The 21,405-nt window shown below is 46.9% G+C and overlaps 1 protein-coding gene across 1 annotated transcript in view; it reads left to right on the forward strand.

Moving 5' to 3' along the window:
- Nucleotides 1-266: 266 nt before the first annotated feature.
- ANTXR2 (ANTXR cell adhesion molecule 2) overlaps nucleotides 267-21,405 on the forward strand; it is a gene marked incomplete at its 5' end in the record, with an annotated part of 110,838 nt that continues 89,699 nt past the window's right edge. The window contains 7 exons of the mRNA XM_082315448.1: nucleotides 267-421; nucleotides 1,259-1,330; nucleotides 4,422-4,493; nucleotides 11,560-11,641; nucleotides 12,695-12,802; nucleotides 12,901-12,969; nucleotides 13,810-13,890. Coding sequence (XP_082171574.1) covers nucleotides 267-421; nucleotides 1,259-1,330; nucleotides 4,422-4,493; nucleotides 11,560-11,641; nucleotides 12,695-12,802; nucleotides 12,901-12,969; nucleotides 13,810-13,890 — 639 coding nt within the window. The remainder of the gene's footprint in view (nucleotides 422-1,258; nucleotides 1,331-4,421; nucleotides 4,494-11,559; nucleotides 11,642-12,694; nucleotides 12,803-12,900; nucleotides 12,970-13,809; nucleotides 13,891-21,405) is intronic.

Below are 21,405 nucleotides of genomic sequence, written 5' to 3' on the forward strand. Positions count from 1 at the left end.
GGCCGCGGAAGCCGGGCGGCTGAGGGAGGCGGGCCGCGCCACACAGGCGCAGAGGGGCGCGCCGAGCCCGCCCGGCCCCGGCCCCCGCCTCAGGCACCGCCGCCGCCGCTGACGGGCGGGGAGGGCCGGGCCGGGCCGGGCGAGCCGCGGCGGCGGGCGAGGGGCGGCCACTTCAGCACCGCTGCGCGGCAGGACGGCAGCGCCGGGCCCCCGCGTCCCCTCGCCGCCCCCGCCGCCGCCGCCGCGTCCCGCCGCTCCGAGGCCCCATGGCCGGGCCCGCGCCCCGGAGGCGCCTCGCCCCCCGCGGCCCGGCGCTGCCGCCGCTGCTGCTTCTGCTGCTGCCGCTGCTGCCCGCCGCCGCCGCGGCCCCGGAGGGGCCCTCGTGCCACGGCGCCTTCGACATGTACTTCGTGCTCGACAAGTAAGGGGGCGGCGGGGGGACGCCATCGCCGCCGCCTTGCTCCGGCCGCGGCTTTTGTTCGGCCGCGCGCGCCCCTGGGAGCCGTCGCGGGGCTGAGGGGGCGCGCGCCGGGCTAACGGCCGCCCCGGGGGCTAGCGGCCGCCCGGGGGCTAGCGGCCGCCCCGGGGGCTAACGGCCGCGCCGGGGGCTAGCGGCCGCCCGGGGCCGCCGTACCGTCCGCGCTGAAGCGGGGAGGACGGGGAGGCGGGCGGAAAGTTTTGGGCTCTCGCCGTGGCCTCGCTGCGGGGCGGCGGGGAGGGCCGGGAGGGCCGGCAGGACCGGGCTGACTTCCCCCCACCCCACCCGCGGCCCTGGCAACTCCGGCGCTCGCGGGAAGGGGGGGGTTGGCGGAGGTTCATTTTCTGACCGAAAGCGGACGTTTTTGAGGCAGCGCGAGCGACCGGCGGCATCTGCCGCCCCTCCCCCGCGCAGCTGTTGCCGATCGCGTCCCTGCGGTGAAGTTCGCACGGCGCGGAGCGCCCGGCCCGGGCCGGCGGAGCGGCGGCGGCCGGGGCAGCGGCGGGGCTGCGGCGGGGCGGGGGAGCGGCGGCGGGGAGCGGTGCCGCTGGGCCTCGCACCGCGGCGTGCGGGCGAACGGCTGCCTTCGCCGGGCCGTAGCTCGGCAAATCGCGACAACGATCGCGTGCAACTGCCGCCGCGAGCCGCGCTCGGTGGCAACCTGAAATAACTGGAGAAGGACGCAGTCGTGTCTTGCCTAGTTTCCCACTGAAATTGCCACCCTGCCTTGCCTGGTTTCCTTAAACAAGGCCTCCTAACGTGCTTTTGTTTTCTTTTCAGATCTGGGAGCGTAGCACAGAACTGGCATGAAATCTATGATTTTGTAAATCAGCTAACAGAAAGATTTGTGAGGTGCGTTTTGCTCCTTGTGACATCTAAAATACTGGGATATGTTGAAAAAAACCCCCATGCTTTTGTAAGCTCAGTAGATGGGTTTCACAAACACGTTAAGAGTTTGGCTTCTAGTGCCCAAATGGCTGGAAAATACTGGAAACCTTAACTGCATTTTCTCATGGTTGGAGCTCAGTAAAAAGGTGGTAATATGCATCTTTAAATACTTCATCTCTAAAGTTACTCTCGGATGTAATTTGATGGTTTTTTTAAAACTTTTTTTCCATAAGCCACATGTCTCATTTCTGGTGGAGTACTTCTTGTGTATTGCTTTGAGAGATCTATCTGAAGTAGGCAATCGGAACACATGTCTACATATATGTAAATACATGCCGCAGGTCAAAAGGAAGGGGGTACCGTTCGAGCTCAAGCGTACAGGAAGTTTATGCCTTGTTAACAGTATATTTGTTGTACGTACGTGTAATCAACTTTGGAACTGGCTAGCGGTATCGTCTGGCAAGTATTGCTGCCACAGAAATGGCTGTTGGAAATTCTGGCTAACTGTACTCCGTACAAACAGCTGGGGGTTACTGTGAGGCAGCACTTTGCTTAAGAAAAACAAACCAACCCACCCACAGAATAAAACAAAGGAAGCCCCCCAAAGACACAGACTTAGGTGCTGTGGTGGTTTTCGCTAAGGAAAATGAAGTGCAGTGCGCAATTACAATCTTGGCTTGCTGATAAAGGGATACAATTAGGCTTGCATAATTAAATATTGCTTACATTCATCTTACAAAAGCAAATCTTTTGTAAACCAAGTGGGTGACACAAGCTTTTGAAAGTTATTTTGGAAGCTTTAGAATTTAAAAAAAAAAAAAAAAAAAAAAAGCCTGAGGATGCCAAAGCAGCACTTCTTTTCAGCGAGTGGTACAAAACCAGATCTGCCCCCACTGAAAGGGCGGTGCTTGTTCAGTGTAAATCTTTCAGTCCATCATCTTTTACAGCCAAAGGACGCTCCCTTTTGCAACAGTTGTTGTGTAGCGGTCTGGCTGCATTAGCTGAAGCAAAGCTATTGAATTGGCAAGTTACGCCGCTGGCCTTTCACACCGAAGGAGGATCGCTTACGGCGCAGAGCCAGACGGTCCAACCCGCCAGCATCTCCCTCGCTGTCCGGGTGCGGAGGACTCAGCTTACCGTGGCACAGAGCCTTCACGGCGTGCCGGTCGTTGGGCTCTGGTGGGAGCCGAACGGTACCTCTCCCCGTGTGCTTCCCTGATGGGGCCGGAGTGCCTCTGAAGGCTGATGAGGCTTTCTCCTGCTTTTAGGCCTCAGCACACTTCCAGAGTCGGGCACGGAGTCATTTGACCTCGCCCTTTCTTCACCTGAAAAGAGAAGCTGTGGGAAGAGCGCAAAGCACCCACTTTGGTAGCAGTTTCCTTCAGTCCTCACCTGAAGGATTAATTCATGGCGCTGCACGTGCTCTCCAGTTTGACCTGTCCGTAACGTGCACGTGTGCAGTAACAGCGCTGCGTGCTGGTCTTTGGTTCCGAAAGGCCTGCGCCCGGCAGGGCCATCAGGTCTAAGGGGTGCGTTCCTACGATCCTCCTCCGTCGTCACCGTGTCCGAGCGCTCGGAGAGTGGAACCGAAACAGGATGTCTCACGTAGAGGACAGTTTTGCGGTTGTCCTAAAGACAAGTTAGCTAAATTGTAACTTTGAGGTTATTACGCACAGTGAGTTGCATCTCAAACAGGGAAGTCTCACGTTACTTGGACTAGGTGGTGAGGTAATTACCAGAGACTGGGATTGCAAGTACTTGTTTATTGTTTGGCACCTGCTTGCGGCAACTAAGAGGGTTGATAATCCCATGTCTTAGATTATAATTGAATTTAGAGCATCTCAAATTTTTGTGTTCAGAGCCTTCACGGACAGACTGCAAGACGGGGTCTTAAGTCCAAGATCTGTGCAAAGACTTGCCCAGTACTTACATTTCCATGATGTCAATAATTTTAAGTTGCATCACAGACATAAGTGAACTGAGAACGTACGGTCATTCATCTTTACAAGTGTTACGTCTTTACTAACATTCATCCGAATAATTAATGCTGACACGCATATACAGTGAATTATAAAATTATTGAATATATTGAAGTTGTCACATATAAAAATTAAAAGCAGGTAGGAGAGATGTAGCTGCAACTTACCTTAGGAAAGTTACTGTCTCGGGCTTCCAGAGCATCACTTCTTGTGCATTTTCCACTGATAGCTGGGTATTATTCCTCGTCATCTTGTTGGAAGAGACAGGTGGGCTTCTTCAAAAAAAGGTGGAATTCCTTAATCAAATCAATTCATACGGTACTGCTTTTTATTATGACGTTTCCCCAGATACTTGTATGGAAGATCACCTTAAGTGTCACAACTCTAAGACACCAAAACAAAAACATACTCATTCTGAAAGTTTGTCATGCTCCTTTTTTGGTGATGAATCAGTTGGAAGGCACTGGTTTTTTGACTTTGGTGATTTGATGGCTGAAAAGCACAGTTTGAAATTGACATTGTGTCAGGATCAACCTTTAAAAAGGGGAACGTGACTTGTGAACGTGCCCACGTTTAACGCCCCGGCGCAAGAGTGTAATCTGGATCTATGTCCCTGACTTGTTTTTATACCAGCGACCGTGAAATTGTAAGAGGATGTGTTACCTTCTGTACGTTGGTAGATCACAACCTAACGGTTGGACTCAATGATCTTAAGGGTCTTTTCCAACCTTAATGATTCTACGATTCTACAATTCTAAGTTCACTTTCAGCTGGGTTCCATGAGATCTTAACTGTTAAGCTTAGCATGTCTTGATCTGGAGTCTAGTCGGGCAAGAAAGAATAATAATTCTGCTACTTCCTTCTCAAAGCATCCGGGTACGGAGTAGATGGGCAGAAGTCCTTTCATTCCTCTCTCGTTCTGGGTTTGTAGTTCACAAGTATGTTCTTTGGAAGCTGGAGGATAAAGATGATACTAATGAAGCACGAGTAAGCGAATGAAATGCTGTGCATGTGTACATTTCTCTTCATTTGTCTAAAATGTATTTTTTTTTTTCCCTCTTTCCCGTTTTTAAAAGCCCCAAGATGAGATTATCGTTTATCGTGTTTTCCACCCAGGCACACATCATCATGCCATTAACTGGAGACAGGTTAGTGCGCTGCTTTTTTAATTCTCCCTCTCCCTCCTCAGCCCCAAGGGCTCTTATTAAATCAGAGAACAGTAACAGATACTGAACAGTAACTGATACCTTTAAGTGGTGAACTGATACCTTTAAGTCATGAAGCCTCTGTGCGGAGCTGGATTTAATTTTGTCAACGTATCAATGCATAGCCTAGTAAAAAAGGCAGGAGAAGAACCACGGGAAATAAATTCTTGATGCCAACTCCACCACTGCTTTGCAAAACGACTACAAGTAATGTTTTAATCTCTGCGTGACTCTGTGTCTCCCTTGGCACAGCACAGCAGGAGAAATGATTTTTACTTTGTGTAAAGCAACATCTGTAGGTAAGTCTTCAGTATTTTTGCATGTCTAGGTAAAGCATACAGTGGTAAACTAATGTTTCCCATCATCTCATCTAAGGTAGGTATTTTATTTTGTATTTTCAAATCGCGACTTCAGAATCGGTTTTAGACAGTGGAGTTGGTGCCGCTTGAAGGGTGCGAGAACTTCCTGGCACTGTCATGATGTATGGATGTGCCCGAACTCTTCCTTGCAGTCCATGTTCTCAAAGGCAATGGAAATCAAGGCTGCTCGCTCCGACTTCTAAAGCAAATAAGGGTTAGCAGCTAGGATGGGTCAAGGCTAGGCGGAGGGAAACGGAAGGAGAAAACCGGGTAGAGAAGAGATCATTGCAAAATGAACTACCACAATTGCAGAAATTAGAAAACGATATAGTGGAATCAGTGCCTTCAGCAGAGGGCCGCTGCACTGTCATCGGAGTCCTTCAGTGTCCTTTCAGCCTTGTCCAAACCCACACCACCTCCTCTCTCTCTCTCCCTTCTGTCCAGAAGCTAACCGCACCGCACAACTTGTTGTATTTTGAACGTGTGGATAAACCCTTTAGGAATCATTTTAACGAACTGCGGCAGGGCGGCAGCGAGGCAGTCCTTCCTTTCTGCTCCCTTCAGTAGAGTCAATACAAAATGTGGCCTGCCATAGTCACTTAGTTTACTGTGTGGTTGGTTGGTGTTTTTTTTTTTTTAAATAATACATAGTAGCAAGTACAAGAGTTACTGAAGAGACCCCTCATGGACAACAGACAAATGGGTCACGCTACAGAAATGTACGCTGACATCCTAGAAATAGGATGTCTAAAGACCCCATTCTAAGCCCCTCCTGTTTTAGCATTTAAAAAAGTGGCCTGACTTGAGAAGGGCCAAGCTTTCACTTCCCCCCATCCGGACTTGGACACTGGATCTGCCCTCTGCGGAGAGAGACAAGGTTCTCAGCCATTTTTCCAGATGGCTCTAGAGGGGCCAGGAGAGGACACTTAGGCCTGTTCTGAGGCCGGCTGAAGTCTAGGAGGTCCTTTCTCTCGTTTCCAGTACGCCCTTCATCCCTGTCAGCGGCCTGCTCCTCGTCAAGCAGGGAGAGTCAGCACTGATAGCACACAGACCGCTTGGCGTGCCTGGGCAGAACTCGGGAACCCTGCCATGGAAACACAAGCGCCTTTTTCATCGCCCGTCTGTGGCACACTTGAAGTCACGCAAAGAACCGTGTTTTTCTCGGAAGCCTTGTTTAAAGCATAGGAAGAAGCTTATTGAGTTCCAGCGGGTTCCTCTGTGGGACTTGTCTGTAATGCAAGGTTCGCCGACGCTTTTTTAAGCGTGGTAGGAGAAAGGAAGTTACTAACCGTGTTGTTTAGGAGGGATTGTAAGGTGAAGGAAAGAAGAGACGTTCTTAACTGTGACCGTATGTACATAGGTAAGAATGGATAGATACGGTTGGAACAGCTGTCCTTTTAAATATTAAAGAAGTCAACAGAGGAAAGTGACTTAGAATGTCTGACTCCCATTGTTCCAAACAGAAGATGAGGATGCCAAGTACAGCGCAGTTTCGGGGATGGGTGTGTATGCGTGTGTGATTATGGGCTATTATGGCTTTGGGTTTTTTATGTGCATTTTGGACTTGCAGGGAAGTTTTTCCCCTTGCTTGCTTGCTAATTCGCAAATGTCAGGAAACCACAATTCATTCCCAGCAATTATTTCAAAGCAGGGAAGTCTTTTTTGTTTCGAAAGCCTCAGGCCTCTAATTGTTTGCCCTAAGTTCTTGCCGGTTTTTACTGCATAATAAGGCTGTGGATATAAAGAAACCCACACCATAGTGCCGAAGCCCCCAGATTACCAAATATTTTGTGACTATGAACAGTGCTATGGGAGTAACTCTGGAAACAGAAGTCACTGTTAACCACAGTACACACAATGCTGTAATAAATACATAGAATAAAAATAACACCCAGATGGGAAAGACTGCTTACAATGGTTATATCCCCTTTCAGAGAGACACGTTTCCCCTGCGAAGTTTAGCGGGAAACCGTACGCTAAGTGGTAAACAAACATTTGTGTCTTCGCATTTGGGGCTCAGGTTTGCTGCTAGTTTTGAAAAGCAAGTTGTTTGGAAAAGCAGGTACACTTACGAATATCATCCAGATGTCACGTCGTCCTCCGCGTTCTCTTTTGGCCAGCTGTGTGCTGGCCAGCAGAATTTCAGGTTTCTGTAAACCTCCTTCTGCCGCATTTGACCGACGTCCGTGGCCAGGGCTAGCGCTGCTGACTCTGCTTAGGTGAAACTCCTGTTGGAGCTAAAGAAAGGTTATTAACGAGGGTGGAAAAACAGGACACTTAAGTACATGAGCAACTGTACCTTACTGTGCTTGTCCATAGCCTGGTGGAGCACTGACTGTTCCTTTATTGCACAGAGATGTGTAATCTAGCCAGACATTTATGCATTTTAAGCCTCGGTCACGTAAGCTAACCCTACGCTTTGGTTCAGAAAGCTTGCCAAAACAGGGCCATCTGCAGAGAGCATGTTCTGCTGAGCCTGTGAAGTACAGCAGCGTCAGCCTCTTGCGTCTTTTTCATCTGGAGCGCCGGCAGGACGCCTGCGGTTTGAAGCAGAATAATTATTATCATTGTACCGAGCCCTCTGTAGTATTTGAGAGGTGTAGAAAGCGGGAACCTCCTCCAAATTCTGCATCTGAGGCGGCTGATGCGCAGGGTTTACTTTCACCAGTAGGACAGCTCTGTTCGTCAGGGATGTAACCGTCCCTCTTTTCGTTAAAGAACACTTCCCCCCCCCCTTTGTTTCACTAACAAGTTTGTGTGTTCTCCTGTTGTTATAGTTCCTTCTTAGCAGCAAAACCAAAGTACCTGTTTTGTTTGCCTCTATTTGTTAGGGATGAAGTACCTTGCCTCGCAGGCACGTAGCCTCATTCCCGATGATAAATATATGCTCGTGGGGAATCACAGTTTCCCTGCCAGCGCTCACGGTCTCAACACACTGAAAAACGATTCAAGATTCCAGCACTTCAATAGGTAGAATGCAACGTGGAAAAGAAATACAAGATACTACTGTCCCCCATCCGGAAGAGCTAACACCACCACTACTTAAAACTGCAGAGCTATTAATGGAGACCCGACGTTTCATACGAGGCGAGCCCCTTGCCCAACTGAATCGGCACGACCCGAGGCTTACGTGACAATTTCAGCTGGTCCTAACCTCTGCAGCACTAATGTACAAGCACAAAATTTTCTCCCTAAGAAAAAGCAGGGATTTGAATGGTTTTTAAGATTCAGTCCTCAAGCATGCTTTGCTTTCCAGCACGTATAAGCCTTTCTTTGTACATGTTGAAGATACATTTATTTCCTTTAAGGCAAAAGATTCTCCCTTTCTGGTAAGTCTCCTTGCTCTCAACGAGACTATCGCGTCTCTGAGAAACTAGGGTGGCTTGTGCTTCCTAACGGGTCTGTAGCTTTATCACCGGTCCTCTCAAATGGCCGCGCGATCTACATCCTCCTGGAGCGGAAGGACGTATTTCGTGTCTTCCACTGCCCGCGAGCGCTGGCTGTGGCCCGGTCTACGCAAGGCAGCGAGGCAGGGCCTTAACGACATCGGTAGTCCGACCGCTTGGCTCCTGACAACGCTGTTTTCAGCACGGCATCATAGAATTGTAGAACGGTTTGGGCTGGAAGGGACCTCTAAAGGCCATCCAGGCCAACCCCCTGCGACGAGCAGGGAAATCTTTGACGAGATCAGGCTGCTCAGAGCCCCGGCCAGCCTGACCTCAAATATGTCAGTTAAACTCACTTAAGGCAAGAGATAATACTAGACAGTGATGAAAACAGTACTACCTGTTGAGTTGCCTACATAAAAGCTTGCAGCTTGGTGCAACAGAGCTTCTGCAGAGAAACCTCTCCTGTAAACTGGTGATAGTTGCCTTGGCATAATTTGAACTCGCAAAGGCAAACGGTTACGTTCGGACCTGACAGTAAATCTGAATTGTGGAGAGCGCTCAAATAAGGAGAGGTTGCTACATTTTGATTTATGTTAAACTGATTTCTTCAGTCGTTTGCAAAGCCGGGCCGCTTTGTAATCTCTCTCTGCTAAACGGCCTGTTTCCAGTTCTAGATTTAGTTCTGCGGTGCCCTGCCTCGGGGAGGCACCGGAGGTACCAGCCGAGCTCGGCATCGACTTCGGCCCGGGCAGGGAGCGGTATCTGTAGATAGGCCGAACCTCTCCTGACCTCCGCCGGGCTGGGGTTACGCCTGCAGCCCCTGTTCGTGGACTAGCTAAATAGAACCCACGGAGCAAAGCGACGGAGAGCGCGTAGCCACGGTTGCGTTCGGCTGGCTGCTGCTGGAGGAATTATCTGAAGCCGTTACAAAGCTTAAAAGAGAGAATAGACAGGAGAGCTATTAAAAATTAGATGTGCCTTTTCTGAAAAACAGAGATGTGATGCAGTGCATATGCTGAATGGGGAGGAGATATTAAATTTGTACTCGTTCAGCCCAAACACAGGCAGGCTGCATGTTGCCGATTTTGTTTTGCCTTTTCCACCTCCCTCCCTTGTCCGATTTAAACCACGAAGCCAATGGCCCTTTATCGCTGTTACTGAGCTGTACCGCGGTACTGTCCGGACACCCAGACTGAGGTCATGGCCCTGTTATTTCAGTACAGAGGAGTTTTAAAACCAGACCTTCTCCGTGGATTTTTGTGGCTACAAAAGATTGTCAGAGAGACTAGAGAAAGGAGAGTTTTGAGAGCACCGAGGAGCGGGAATGAGGGCTTCAGAGTGCTATGGCTAGTTGACGAAAGAGAGTCCCGTTATCAGAAGGATTCAGGCGGACGCGAGCTCCTGTGCCCACCCTCCAGACCAGCTGGGTGCGAGTTTCAGCGTGACTGAAGCGACCTCTCCTGCTGCCTGGTGGGCTCACGGGCTGGGGCCCCAAGCCCTGCACCCACATTGGCCTTGGGACATCCAGGCCAGGACTCGCTCCTACCTGACCAACTCGAAGCACGGGTGGAGCTTGTTCGCATCTGGCTGGGCCTATCTAGTACAGATGGGCCCCGCGGGAAAGAGATGGCGACTGATTAAATGCAGCTAAAAAAGCGCACGCTGCCAAAGATTTTCCTGGAACCCCTTGCAGGCAGAGGCCTGGAAACACCAGAGATTTCTGCGTGACCGGGTCACAAGACTTTTTAGATAAATAAATCTGAACTGACTGTACAAAAGCTATTTTTGCAAAATGAAATCTGTTTCAGAAAACTGGGACTTGAGTTGCTGCTTGTTTCTTGGCAGCAGAACACTAACGCCTGTGATGTGCTGCCACTCATTTCTGGCAAGCACTAAGTACGCGGTTTATAATTGCGTTCATACATAATCAGTTTCAAGTTGTTTCTATAGATGCTGAATGTAAAATATTTGGATCAAACAGATTGCATTATCTTACATAACTTGTTCTCTTCCATATATTCAATGCCACATTTCTCCCTTCCCCTCCCCGCCCCGATCGTATCGGTTGATCCTGTGATTGGGAGCTTATTGCAGCTATGGATTGTGCTTTGGAACAGAGCTTCTAAACATAGAGGAAGCCCATCAGCGGAACAAATGACTAGTGGGTGGCATTCAGGCAGAGCGGCATATGCATCCTTTCTCATTTTGTTTGCCCTAAGGAAAGCTTTCACGCATCCTGCGACGTATTTTCCCTCCATCTCCTCACCCCTGCTGCTTTCCTCTTTGTCACCTATATTTGTTACAGCGTTCTATATATTCTGGCCCAAATTTTGTCTCTACTTAGTTTTCGCTCGTCCTTTCCTAGCGCAACTTTCCATGGGCTTCACTGGGACTTGCGTAAGAATGAACAACTTGCAGATTTGATTCTTTCAGTACAGCCTCTCCGCCTTTTTTTCCCTGCTCACGCTGATTTCACTGGAAATAATTCCTTTCATGCTTCCTACCAGCTTCTCCAGTCTTATCATCATATTTAAGTGAGCATCTCGCTGTCAAAGACGGATTTATTTAAAGGCCCATGAGAAATCACGGCGCAACCTTATCCTCCTGGTCGATGTAAGCTAACTGTGGCCTGTCTAAGCGTGATGTCTTGTCAAAGGTCACACGGAAAGGTAGCAACAGCCAAAAATTTAAAAAAAACTATCCTTAATCCTAGTCCCTTTCCTTGGATACAAGGGGTGTCTTGCAAATGCTGCATTTGGCTATCGATACTCATTTTTGAGGGCAGAAGATTTTCATTATTGCAATTCTGTCGTACTCCATTAAATACCTGCATATTGACCTGGAAGATTTCTCTAGAAATACAACTGCTGTTTTAGGGGATTTCTTTTTTCATTGCAGCGAGATTGGAAGTGAAGTTGGTTTAATTGAGCAAAGCAGACTTAACAGAATTTCCACTGGGCTATTTAATGCTGAGGCTTTGCCGCTTCTTCGCAGTATCTGCTCCGTCTGAAACATTCTACTCGATTCCAGCTCTTTAACTCACTGAGGCATATTGTGTTATTTAGGTCTAAAATATCTGTTACCACAGTGCCGCTGCCATTGCGAACGCAAAATCTGCCTCCACATGGTATCTCAGCTAAATGCTGTATTTTACAGATTTTTCAGTTCTCCTTTATGGCAAATACTAATTTTTCCATCAATACACTAACCTCTTTCCCCACTTCAAATCACTCTAACAGTCTTTTACCTTTTTGTTTTCAGAGAGAAAATCAAGAAGGGTCTTAAGGATTTGCAGGAGGTAAAACCAGCAGGTGACACGTATATACACGAAGGATTAAAACAGGTAGGTTGTACTCATCTCCTTACAATTGTCATGTCCTCTGTTCTCACCCTTTGGATAACAACAGCAACAACCTGTAACACAAATGGATTGATTGTATGCCTCAGTCTGGTACGGTCCAATCTTTTTGGTTTCCTAAGTGGTCCCAAGACTGCCCAGATACTATGCAAATCCCAAGCAGAAGATTAGCCATCACGGAAAATTGCCATATGGAATTTCTTTGACTCGATCCTTCGCGGTAGAGAGCGGTCCTGTGTCGTGAATTTAGCAGCTAACACAGCATACCAATTACATGGTAAATAGTCACACGCAGCTTTGTAGGGCTGCGAGTCTCACAGTGCCTTCTAGAGCACGTGCTTCTGGAGAGTTTACTGCACAGATCAGCATTTTCGAGACAAACGGTCTTAATTTTGGACTATCTTAATTATGGAGTTCCCAACTGCTTACATTTTCTTGAGATGTACAGTTAAAGTATATTTTGCGATTTTGCTGAAAGACTCGGGCCCTGAAGGTGGAGGGTAAGTTGAGGATCTAAGCTTTCACCGTTACGGACAGAAACTCAGTTTCTTCCTTTATGCCTATGGGACCAAGTTTGCAATGGTCATCTGTGGGCTGAAAAGCTAGGCCAACAGCAGTTCTTTGCCCTTTAAAAACGTTTAGTTTTAAGACATCCTTTTTTATATCTTGGAACCTACTGACTGACATTTGAAATCAGGGCGGGGGGGGGGGTGGGGGTAGCAAAGGAAACCTTATGGTGGATCTAAAGAGAAGCAAGCTTCACAACTTGGAGAGTATCTGTCCCGAAAGAACAGAGTGTTTCCAAGGGTTGATCAGTCAGCGACCCAGCACTTCGGAGATGGGCTCACTAGTGACTGGAAAATACCGATGAATGATTTCCTCGTTGGCAGCGAGTTAAAGGGAAGCAGAGGATGGTCACGAGGATGGGTTCCAAGATGAGACTGAGTGTTGTTTCAGATGCTATATTTGCTTAGAAGATGCATTTTGGTTCCAAGTCCAGGTGTAATTTTAAGCTGGATAAATATTTTTTGTTTTCAGGCCAACACGCAAATTGCGGAGCAAGGAGCCTCAAGATTTTCTAGTATCATCATTGCATTGACAGATGGCAAACTGGATGGACAGATTCCCTTGTATGCAGAGAAAGAGGTGAGCGCTAGGTGAAAACGCATGTTCTATTCCGAAGAGTTTGGGTGTTGCCTGTTGAATGAAAAAAATGCTTATTCCTCTGTTCTATTCTGGGGCAGGCAAAGAAATCCAGAGAGCTGGGAGCTAGAGTTTACTGCGTTGGCGTCCTTGATTTTGTACAAGAACAGGTAAGAACGCTACTATTTTAGATTACTAGGCAGTACCTTGTCACAGGGGTTTATACAGTTAATATGAAGTAATATAGAAATTAATTTTACTTGCATTAGGCAGTATAATGTTTTCTTTGGCTCAGGCAGCAGAGACTTAGATGCGTACATAGACAGAAATAGAATATGTGGCAGTCACTTTCATTGCCGAGAAGGCCCATCGGAAATACCCTTGCTAACCCGTAGCTGCCAGCGGGAAAGGATGCAGGCAAAATCCCTTTCATTAAGATGGCAACCAGATTAGGCTACCGGTCGCGTGAACAGAGTAGCTATAGACAAGCTTCAAGCAGCGTGTTTAACAGCCTTGGGGTAAGAAAAAGAAAGAAGGATCCACGGCCTTCATTGACTGAAAGCTCTTCCAGAGTCGCTATGTCCTAACGGAGGCTGTAGCTGCTCTTGTGCCACGGAGGTGACTTACATGGAGAAGCATACCAAGACTCTTGACTATAGAAGGCGCACAGAAAGGCTTTTTAATGGAAGGCAGAGCAAACGGGGAAGGTAATTCTGGAGAGAGTTACGAAATCACTGCCAAGATACGGGCCCCGAAAGGTTTCTTTAGCGCGGTGGTTGGACACGATGGCTAGCCGCTATACCATTTTGCGAGGCGCAGGAGGTTGTCCTAAGTCCTCCTATTTAGACAAGTCATAGTTAGCCGTGAGGGAACTCAAAATTTTCCTTCGCTTTGCAGAGTTGATGGGAGTTGTTTTTAGACACCCATTTACATTTTAAGGGTGAAAAGCAGCGCGACGAACTTAGTTTGCCAAATGATTCACGTGTTTGCACGCGTTTTTCTCTCCAAAGCTTGAAAAAATTGCTGACACGAAAGAGCAAGTGTTCCCTGTCACTGGAGGATTCCAAGCACTTAAGGGGATAATTAATTCTGTGAGTACCAGGCAATAAGCTTAACGTGTCCTCAAGATGACAGCATACTCTCCTGTCCCGCTTACTTTTCCAGGCAGAATTGGTTCCTAAATCAGTACCCGCAATATATGAACTTCTCCCCTCCTTATCTTAGAGATGCAGTTCTGTACGTTAACCTTGCCTGCCACTCCTGGAATTATTCACGCTCCGACCTCGTGTGGAGTTTGAGGACTCCATGCAAGCGCAGCGAGTTGGAGGGGCACGCGTTGAGGAATGGCTGCTATGGGTTTAGTCTGAAAAAAATCGAGACTGTTACTCCAAGCGAGTTGAGAACAACTGGTTAAAATCATTAGCAACAAGTGCAATTTAGGCATTGCCCAAACCGTCGTATACAGAAAAGAATTCTAAATACACACCATAGCCTTGACTTTAACCACTTTTTCTCCTCCTCAGCGATAAGACTTTCAGTTCCTTTTTTAAACTCCCATCAGTGAGATGAGGCCATGCAACTGATAACTCTGATTTGCAAGAAGGGATCAATGCACGAGGAACATTTTGGTCACGATCAACGGCTTGACAGTATTTTAGCCGTGTGACAAGACGACACTTTTGGTTGCGGGGACCTAATTTATTTGCCTCATCTTAAACTAAAGGCCGGGTGTTTTGTGCAAGGTTAACAGTGGTGCTGCTGCATGTAGCCAGCACAATGGAAAAAAGCTTACTGTCAAAAGTCAAGTCAAAACCAATAATGAAAACCTTTTTCTGGGAGAGATCCCACTATAATTCGTTTCCTTTTCCCTTTTTTTTTTTTTTTTTTTTAAAATAAAGAAAGGATACTGCTCACATACAGGATATTATGCAGTCACGAATTTATCGCTTCCCTTGAACAGTGTGGGTTTTGTGGAAGTTAATGTCATAATGAAACAACTTTTTTTCCTTTTTGATGCTTAAAATAACCGTAATTTCAGAATCTTCCTCGCACATTCTAAAGAGATACAATCAACCTTTTCATGCAGTGACATTTATTTTCCTGAAAAGACGGTACACCCCGTGTGGTACTGCTTTTTACAAATCTCATTCTATGCCCTTTTAAAGACTTAGACGAATCAGTTATTCTGCTAGTCAAAGCGATGCAACATTGAAGCCACTAGTGATAGACTGATTTATAAGAGCTAAATGTTTAACCCCAGTCGATTAAGTTAAGTTTCCAAGGATACTGCATTTCAAAACACGTACGTCAGGACAGAACTAGATAAAGGACTAAAGACATTTGTGACTGGAGTTTCCCCTCCCAGAAGGGTCACTGACCTGCAGATTGGGCCCTTGCAGGGAGTCGGGTTTCTCCGCTCTTCTTGCTCCTTGCTCGCAGCAGTGCCAGTCTGCCTCTTATACCTCCCAGGAGCTTTCCAGCACCTTCACTCTTCTGTGGACAAAGTGAAGGAAGTTTTTCTGGTAAGGTTTGGCAGGTGGTGTTTGCAAAAGCCTCAAAATCCCAGATCCGTGCTGCAGAGCAAGAAAATACGCCCATCATGGCAGCACCTTGCTTGAAGGTAACAGCTTAGCACTGACAGGGACTGTACAGAAAAAGCAAACTTCAAGTGCACTGTTCTACACCTTAAATGCATTGTCTGCTCCTTTACACTTAGACTGCACTCCTGAATTGCTTAGCGTTTTATTTAACAGACTGCAGCCGGAACAGACATTTCAGCACTTGGCCTACTGCATATTTCTGTCCATAAAAAGACTCTTTATGTTGCAGCTGCCAGGGCAGCGGGAAATGTTTTTGCCGATAAATAAAGGAGCACGAGCAGGCCTTTCTGACAGGAATCATATCAAGTGACTTCAGTCTTACATGCATCCATCTCATTTGTTGTGATAAAGGATCAAACAAAACCAGCCAGCGCTAGTGATCCGGTAGCTCCTGAGAGCTTTTAGAGGCTTGAATGTTGTTTACAGCTTTCTGAAAAGCACTGAATCTAACCAGAGTTTCCTTTAGCCATCAAGGCATTTGAAACTCTCCTTTTCTCTCCTCTAGCAAGCACAGTAAACGTATTTGCTGGAAGCAGTGGGAGAATGATACCCTGCCAGCGTCCCTCTTTTACCACCGAGCCTGGATGGAAGTATCCATAGATGGGGTTTTTTTTGGAGTGTGGGTTTTTTTTCCCCTTCAAAAGCACGTGTGGTGGCTGTATTGACATGATTTTTTGGTATGCTGTAGTTCTAACTCAATTTTCTTTGAAGGGGTTTTGACTGATTGTGACAATTCATTGCATTACAAAATTGATAAGCAGATCTAATTGAACATGAAATAGTCACAGTTTCCGTTTTTATTCGCAATTATAAATCCATTTCAGTTTGCAAGTTAGCTAGAGCATACAGGCTCAAAGAGACGCTCTGTCATAAAAGGGGAAGCTAATTTCAAAACAGATGAAAATGCAATACCCGGGTCAGAAACATGCACAAGTATTGCTCAAAGTGTGGTGTCAAAGGTGCAATTGTGAAACCTTTCATGAACACTGCTGAACGCTTCTTGTTTAGAAAAAATACTCTGCTCACGGAAAGGGCGGTGACCCAGCAGTTAACACCGTCGAGCAAAACTACAACCCCAGTCTGTTGGGTGGGAACGACTGGAGGAGCCGCTCTAAGCCTCTCCTACCTTGGTCTCTACCTGACTCAGCTGGGAAACGTTTTGGCAGCTACGCTGTTACGCTGGTAGCAAATTCCAGGAGAGCCAAGCAGTTATCTTCATGTGTTGATGGCAAAAAGAAGCGATGAGCTTTTATCATAGAATATCTGTTAGTACCTGCTTCTGCAGTTGTTTGAAGTCTAAGCAATTATTCCAATTTATTATCTTTGCACAGATACACAGAATATACTTAATCCTGGCCAGGGATTAACATTCAAGACAGCTGAGATGAGCTTTTAGAGAAAATTTAGCTCAGATGTTGAAAAGCTTGCGTTGCATTTTGTCCACCTTCTTAGTTCAGATAAAACCCAGTGAAGTGAGTAAGGATTTAAGCACCACCATGCTCTCTTGTGTTCCTGTTGAATAATATCAACTCACAATTCAAAACTCTGCAGATTTCTGTGAAGTTTCCAGCTCTTCTGGCATTGCTAATATCTAACTTTACAAAGTAGTAACTAAACAGCGCTGTCAGGCTAAATAAATCTAAGCAGAAGTCTAGAGCTTAAAAGAAAAATGCCGAAGGCAAATTATTACGCTATCAGGAACAGTTTACTGATGTAGTTTGGCTGATAATTACACGGAGTATGGCCTCATGAGCAAGCCAGAGCAATGTGAGCTGCAGAGGTTTGGGACTGCACAATTTATATCACCCTTTGGCAGTTTACTACTGCATAAGAAAATGAAACCCATTCTTCTTTCCCTTCCTTTCCTATATATGATTTATGTTAAATATTTTTTTTTTTTTTTAACCCCTTGGAGAAAGAACCATTTGGGAATTGATCATTTGCCTTGTTAGATCCGAGTCCGCCTGTCATAACCAAAATAGCACCTCCCTACCTGGCTTTGGGGGAGCGTCGGTGAGCCTGCACATCTCTCGGTACAAGGGCGCCGAGCTGTAAGCCAGCAGTCCGTAAGCAAGCTAACTGAAGCGTGCCTCCCGTGCATCTAACCAGAGATGGTCCTGAACCAGCACTTTCATCGGGAGAAACTGTGGAGACTTTGTGCTTATTGAATAGCTTAGTCACACACCCAGTTTTCCTCAGGGATCAGCTTCTGCAAGGTGACTAGAGACTGTGGGGCTGACAGCCTTGCGCGAGTCGGATAGCATCTCGGGCATCAGGTCAGCTCTCCTCTGTAATGCAAAACCAGCGCTGGACTCCCTGTCGAGGAGGGGAGCAGAATGTTTGTAATTATAGAAGCAGGAAATGTTGCTGTTGTGAACACCGCTCGTTTTAACTGTTTGATCGCTTATGAAATGATGAACAGAGGAATAACGAGAAGCAGCAATTAAATTAAGGAGCTGGGAGCCAAGGTGCTGCTACCACTTGAATCGAACACGCAGATTCTTAAGACAAGACAGTATCTTCCATAAGGCTGAAGTTTCTGTCATGTTGCCATAACACTCCGCTGTAAATTAGTACGGTGTTTCATTTACAATTTTTCCTGCAATTGTTCCTTCTTTTGCCTGCTTTCGTGGCACGTTTCTGTGCATGTGGTTAGCACGGCGCAGCAAATCCAAATCGCTTTTATGTGCTGCGTTCTGGAAAACATAACCAGCGAAAGATCTCCGCTTCCCCTCTCGCTTAAGCAAACACGAGTCCTACGGATTTGTGAGTGAAAGTTGTCCGGTTGTCTCTGCAGGCAGAATCGGGCGAGGCTTGTGCCTTCACAAGTTACATTAATGGAACTCACTTTAGTAACACTATTTAGAGTGTGTGGCAGGTCTAAGTAGACTTAAACACATTTGTATACTAAAGTGAGTTGGCAGTGCTTAATACAGGAAGTTAAAATGTGCTTGGTACTTCAGCAAGCCCACAAAGACTGATCAGATAAGACTACAGGAACTGATACATGCAGAACTTGAGAGGAAGTCGTCAGTTTAAGGAAAGCTCAGCCTAGAATTGTTTTATATTTAATTGCTACAAACTTTCTTAAAAAAAGTCTATCTGAGCAGGATTATAAATACAATAGTTAAGCTCTATTTTTGCAGGCGCTCGGTTTTGAATTGTTCATTTTATGTCGGCAAACCACCCTTAAACATAGTGGACAAAACAAATTGATCAAGACACGTAAGCTGCGCAGTTGCAGCACCTCGAACATTTTAAATTGAAGCTAACTTGTCTCCAAGTTGGCCAGGGCCCTCAGGGAAAAACCCTAACGCTTTGCATGAAGCTCTAAGTTTCTCCAAAAAGAGTTGCAAAGTCAGAGATAATATTGCAACAAAATAAGAGACTCGTTAAGTCTTGAACGTCAGCGCAGGTACGGAGAGACAGGATGCCGACGAGCAAGCTACTCGTCGCCCGCGGGCAGCCCCCCTGCAGCTGTACCTTGACCACTGCATTCAGCTCTACTGATCTCACTGCAGGAACAGTATCAATGAAAACCCGAGGAAGGTTAGCTAACAGTACAACTGCGAGGGGAGAGGGACAGTACGACGGGAAGGAGTGATCCTTGCAAGAATAGAGTAAAACGTACATCCGTAGTTCTGTTCTCAGGCAGAGCTTTTTTTGTGAAAATGCCTGCACGGAGATGATCGGCACCACTTGCTACGTGGTACCTTACCCCACACGATGAGACTTCTCAGTATCTACTCAAGTATCCACATCTCGGTGAAAGGGTAACCTGGGGGAGAGGAGACCTCATTCTTTGTAGGATGTAAACTCCAAGGCTTAAGTGGAGTTACTTAGAACCATCAAATGAGCGTACCTAGGAACGCTGAAATTCAACAAAGGATTAAATGCATCCAGGGTCCTTTAAAAAAATACATTCCTAACATATCCAGCGGCAACTCTTGCTAAAGCGGTCTAAGCAGGCAGCGCTATAAAAATCTGACTGCCTAATTGTAAAAATTCTTTCCAGGATAACTCCTGTAGATGATAGAGGGAGGTCTGCTCTGGCTGTAAAGAACAGTCAGCAAAATCCCTCTAGTATTCAGATTCATTTGAGAACAGAAGAGAACTATTGAATGTCCAGGGGGTTTCCACGTCAGTTAGGTGGTTCCTGTATCAGTCACTGCGCATGACAACGCATTCCTACCTTTCAGTTACATGGCTGGGTGACCGCCGGATCAGCAGGGCCCAAAGGGACCCACTGCGTAAAATGAGCGTGGCAGCGGCACATTCACCCGCTCGCAATACCCGGCTAGTCGCTTCTCGTCTTGAATGCGGTGACGGTCATTGTCACTACGCTCGTAACCCAGTGCCTCAGCAGAGAGAGGGGCCGCACAGACTGTTGACGAGACTTGGCGAAAAGCAGACCCCTACCCCGGTGCCTTACAGCCTAACAAAATGTCAGCAGGGAGAGAGAGGCAAGCCACCCATGTTGGACAGCAAGTCGGCACAGAGGCGGGAAAAGAACAAAAGCTAGCGAGTGGTAGTCAGTTATGTAGAGGGAGGCGAGAGCCGTTTCACATGAAGAACTACTTTAGCCTTTAGGTCCGTAAAGCTTACTGCAATGACTTTACAAAAATGTGCTCCAGCCTCCGTCTGTGAATCTGATGCCTTCCGCGCTAGATATGCCATCAGCGGCACTTCCTTGGTCTGACCCGGCTTTTGCACTGGGGTGACAGTCAATGATTCAACTCGTCTATACGAGTCGGTCAACATCTCCCACGGTTACCTGCTGTAAGGCAACAAGACAGGTCGGCAGACTTCTATTTCTGGAGAGTGGGAAACTTAACAACTGCAACAGTCAGGGAGCCAAGGTTAGACGTTCGGGAAACGCGCAACATCTCTCGTGTGAATGTTTACTGAGCCTCTTCTGTCTACGCTGCTTGTGTCTCAGCCGCCAAGTCGCAGGCAACTCGCTTATTGAGTAGTAATCGGGGACTACGTTATTTTGAGTTAGTCGATCCTTCTGTCTTGAGCCAGCTTGGCTCACTAAAGCTGAAATTCCTCCCCAGTCTACCTTGCTTACAGTATGCCGGGTCTGCTCCCCCCTTTTTCCTTCAACGCTGTCCCTCAGCTGCAGATGAGGGGAGGAGGGTCACCCAACTGACTGCACGCTGTTAAGATTTTTCAAGAGCAAAATCAGCTTAAACAGTTCATTATCAATTATACATCAACTTAATGGGATCATTTCCTGTAGGAAGAAAATATGCTCAGTTTATGCACTGGGAATCCAGGAAGCGAACTATTAAACGTTTAAGGAGATGGGGGAGGAGAAATGCAACAAGTTATCGTTACAGGAATTATTCTGATTAAATCAGTCATCGTCTTTAATCCCCTTGGATGGTCTAATGTTCAAGCTGCACTGGGTGCAAGGTTTAGAACTAACGTTGCGCTATGTTTTCCATGTGATTGAGACCGAGTAGATAGTTTTGGGAATTACTGCACGTAGTTGTTAAAAGGAATCAATGGCCTGGAATAGAATGCTTTCTGCTCTACCCTTCACTGCCGTGCAGCCCTTAATTTGACATTCTCTGACATATTACAAACCATATAATGTTCTCCTGGAGAACAGAGAGCTTGATAAGCCAGCAACCGAACTGACGTGACTCCAGTCCGGGTGAGCGTGCGTGCGCCTTGTGACTGGGATGCGACTCGTCAGCTGTCCCTGCGTGCCTATCGCTTGCGTTACATAAGGGGTGCTGTAGGACTTGCTTAAAATGAAGCACTCGCACGCCTAAATGAAGTCTAGTGTTTCCTTAGTGATAAGTTTCTTCGACCCAGATTTTCCTTACTAATTAAAAAAAAAAAAAAAAAAGCCCAAACAACTTTTTCCTGTTATGGAAAGTTAACAGTTTGTCTCGATTCTTATTTACATTACTTGATAAGTAATGGGTTTGGGGTTGTTTTTAGTAATTTGGGGGTAAAGGTTGCGATGCTGTTAAAATACGCATCTCTTATGAC

The sequence above is a fragment of the Platalea leucorodia genome (assembly GCF_965183815.1).
Source record: "Platalea leucorodia genome assembly, chromosome: 6".
Taxonomy (NCBI): Eukaryota; Metazoa; Chordata; class Aves; order Pelecaniformes; family Threskiornithidae; genus Platalea; species Platalea leucorodia.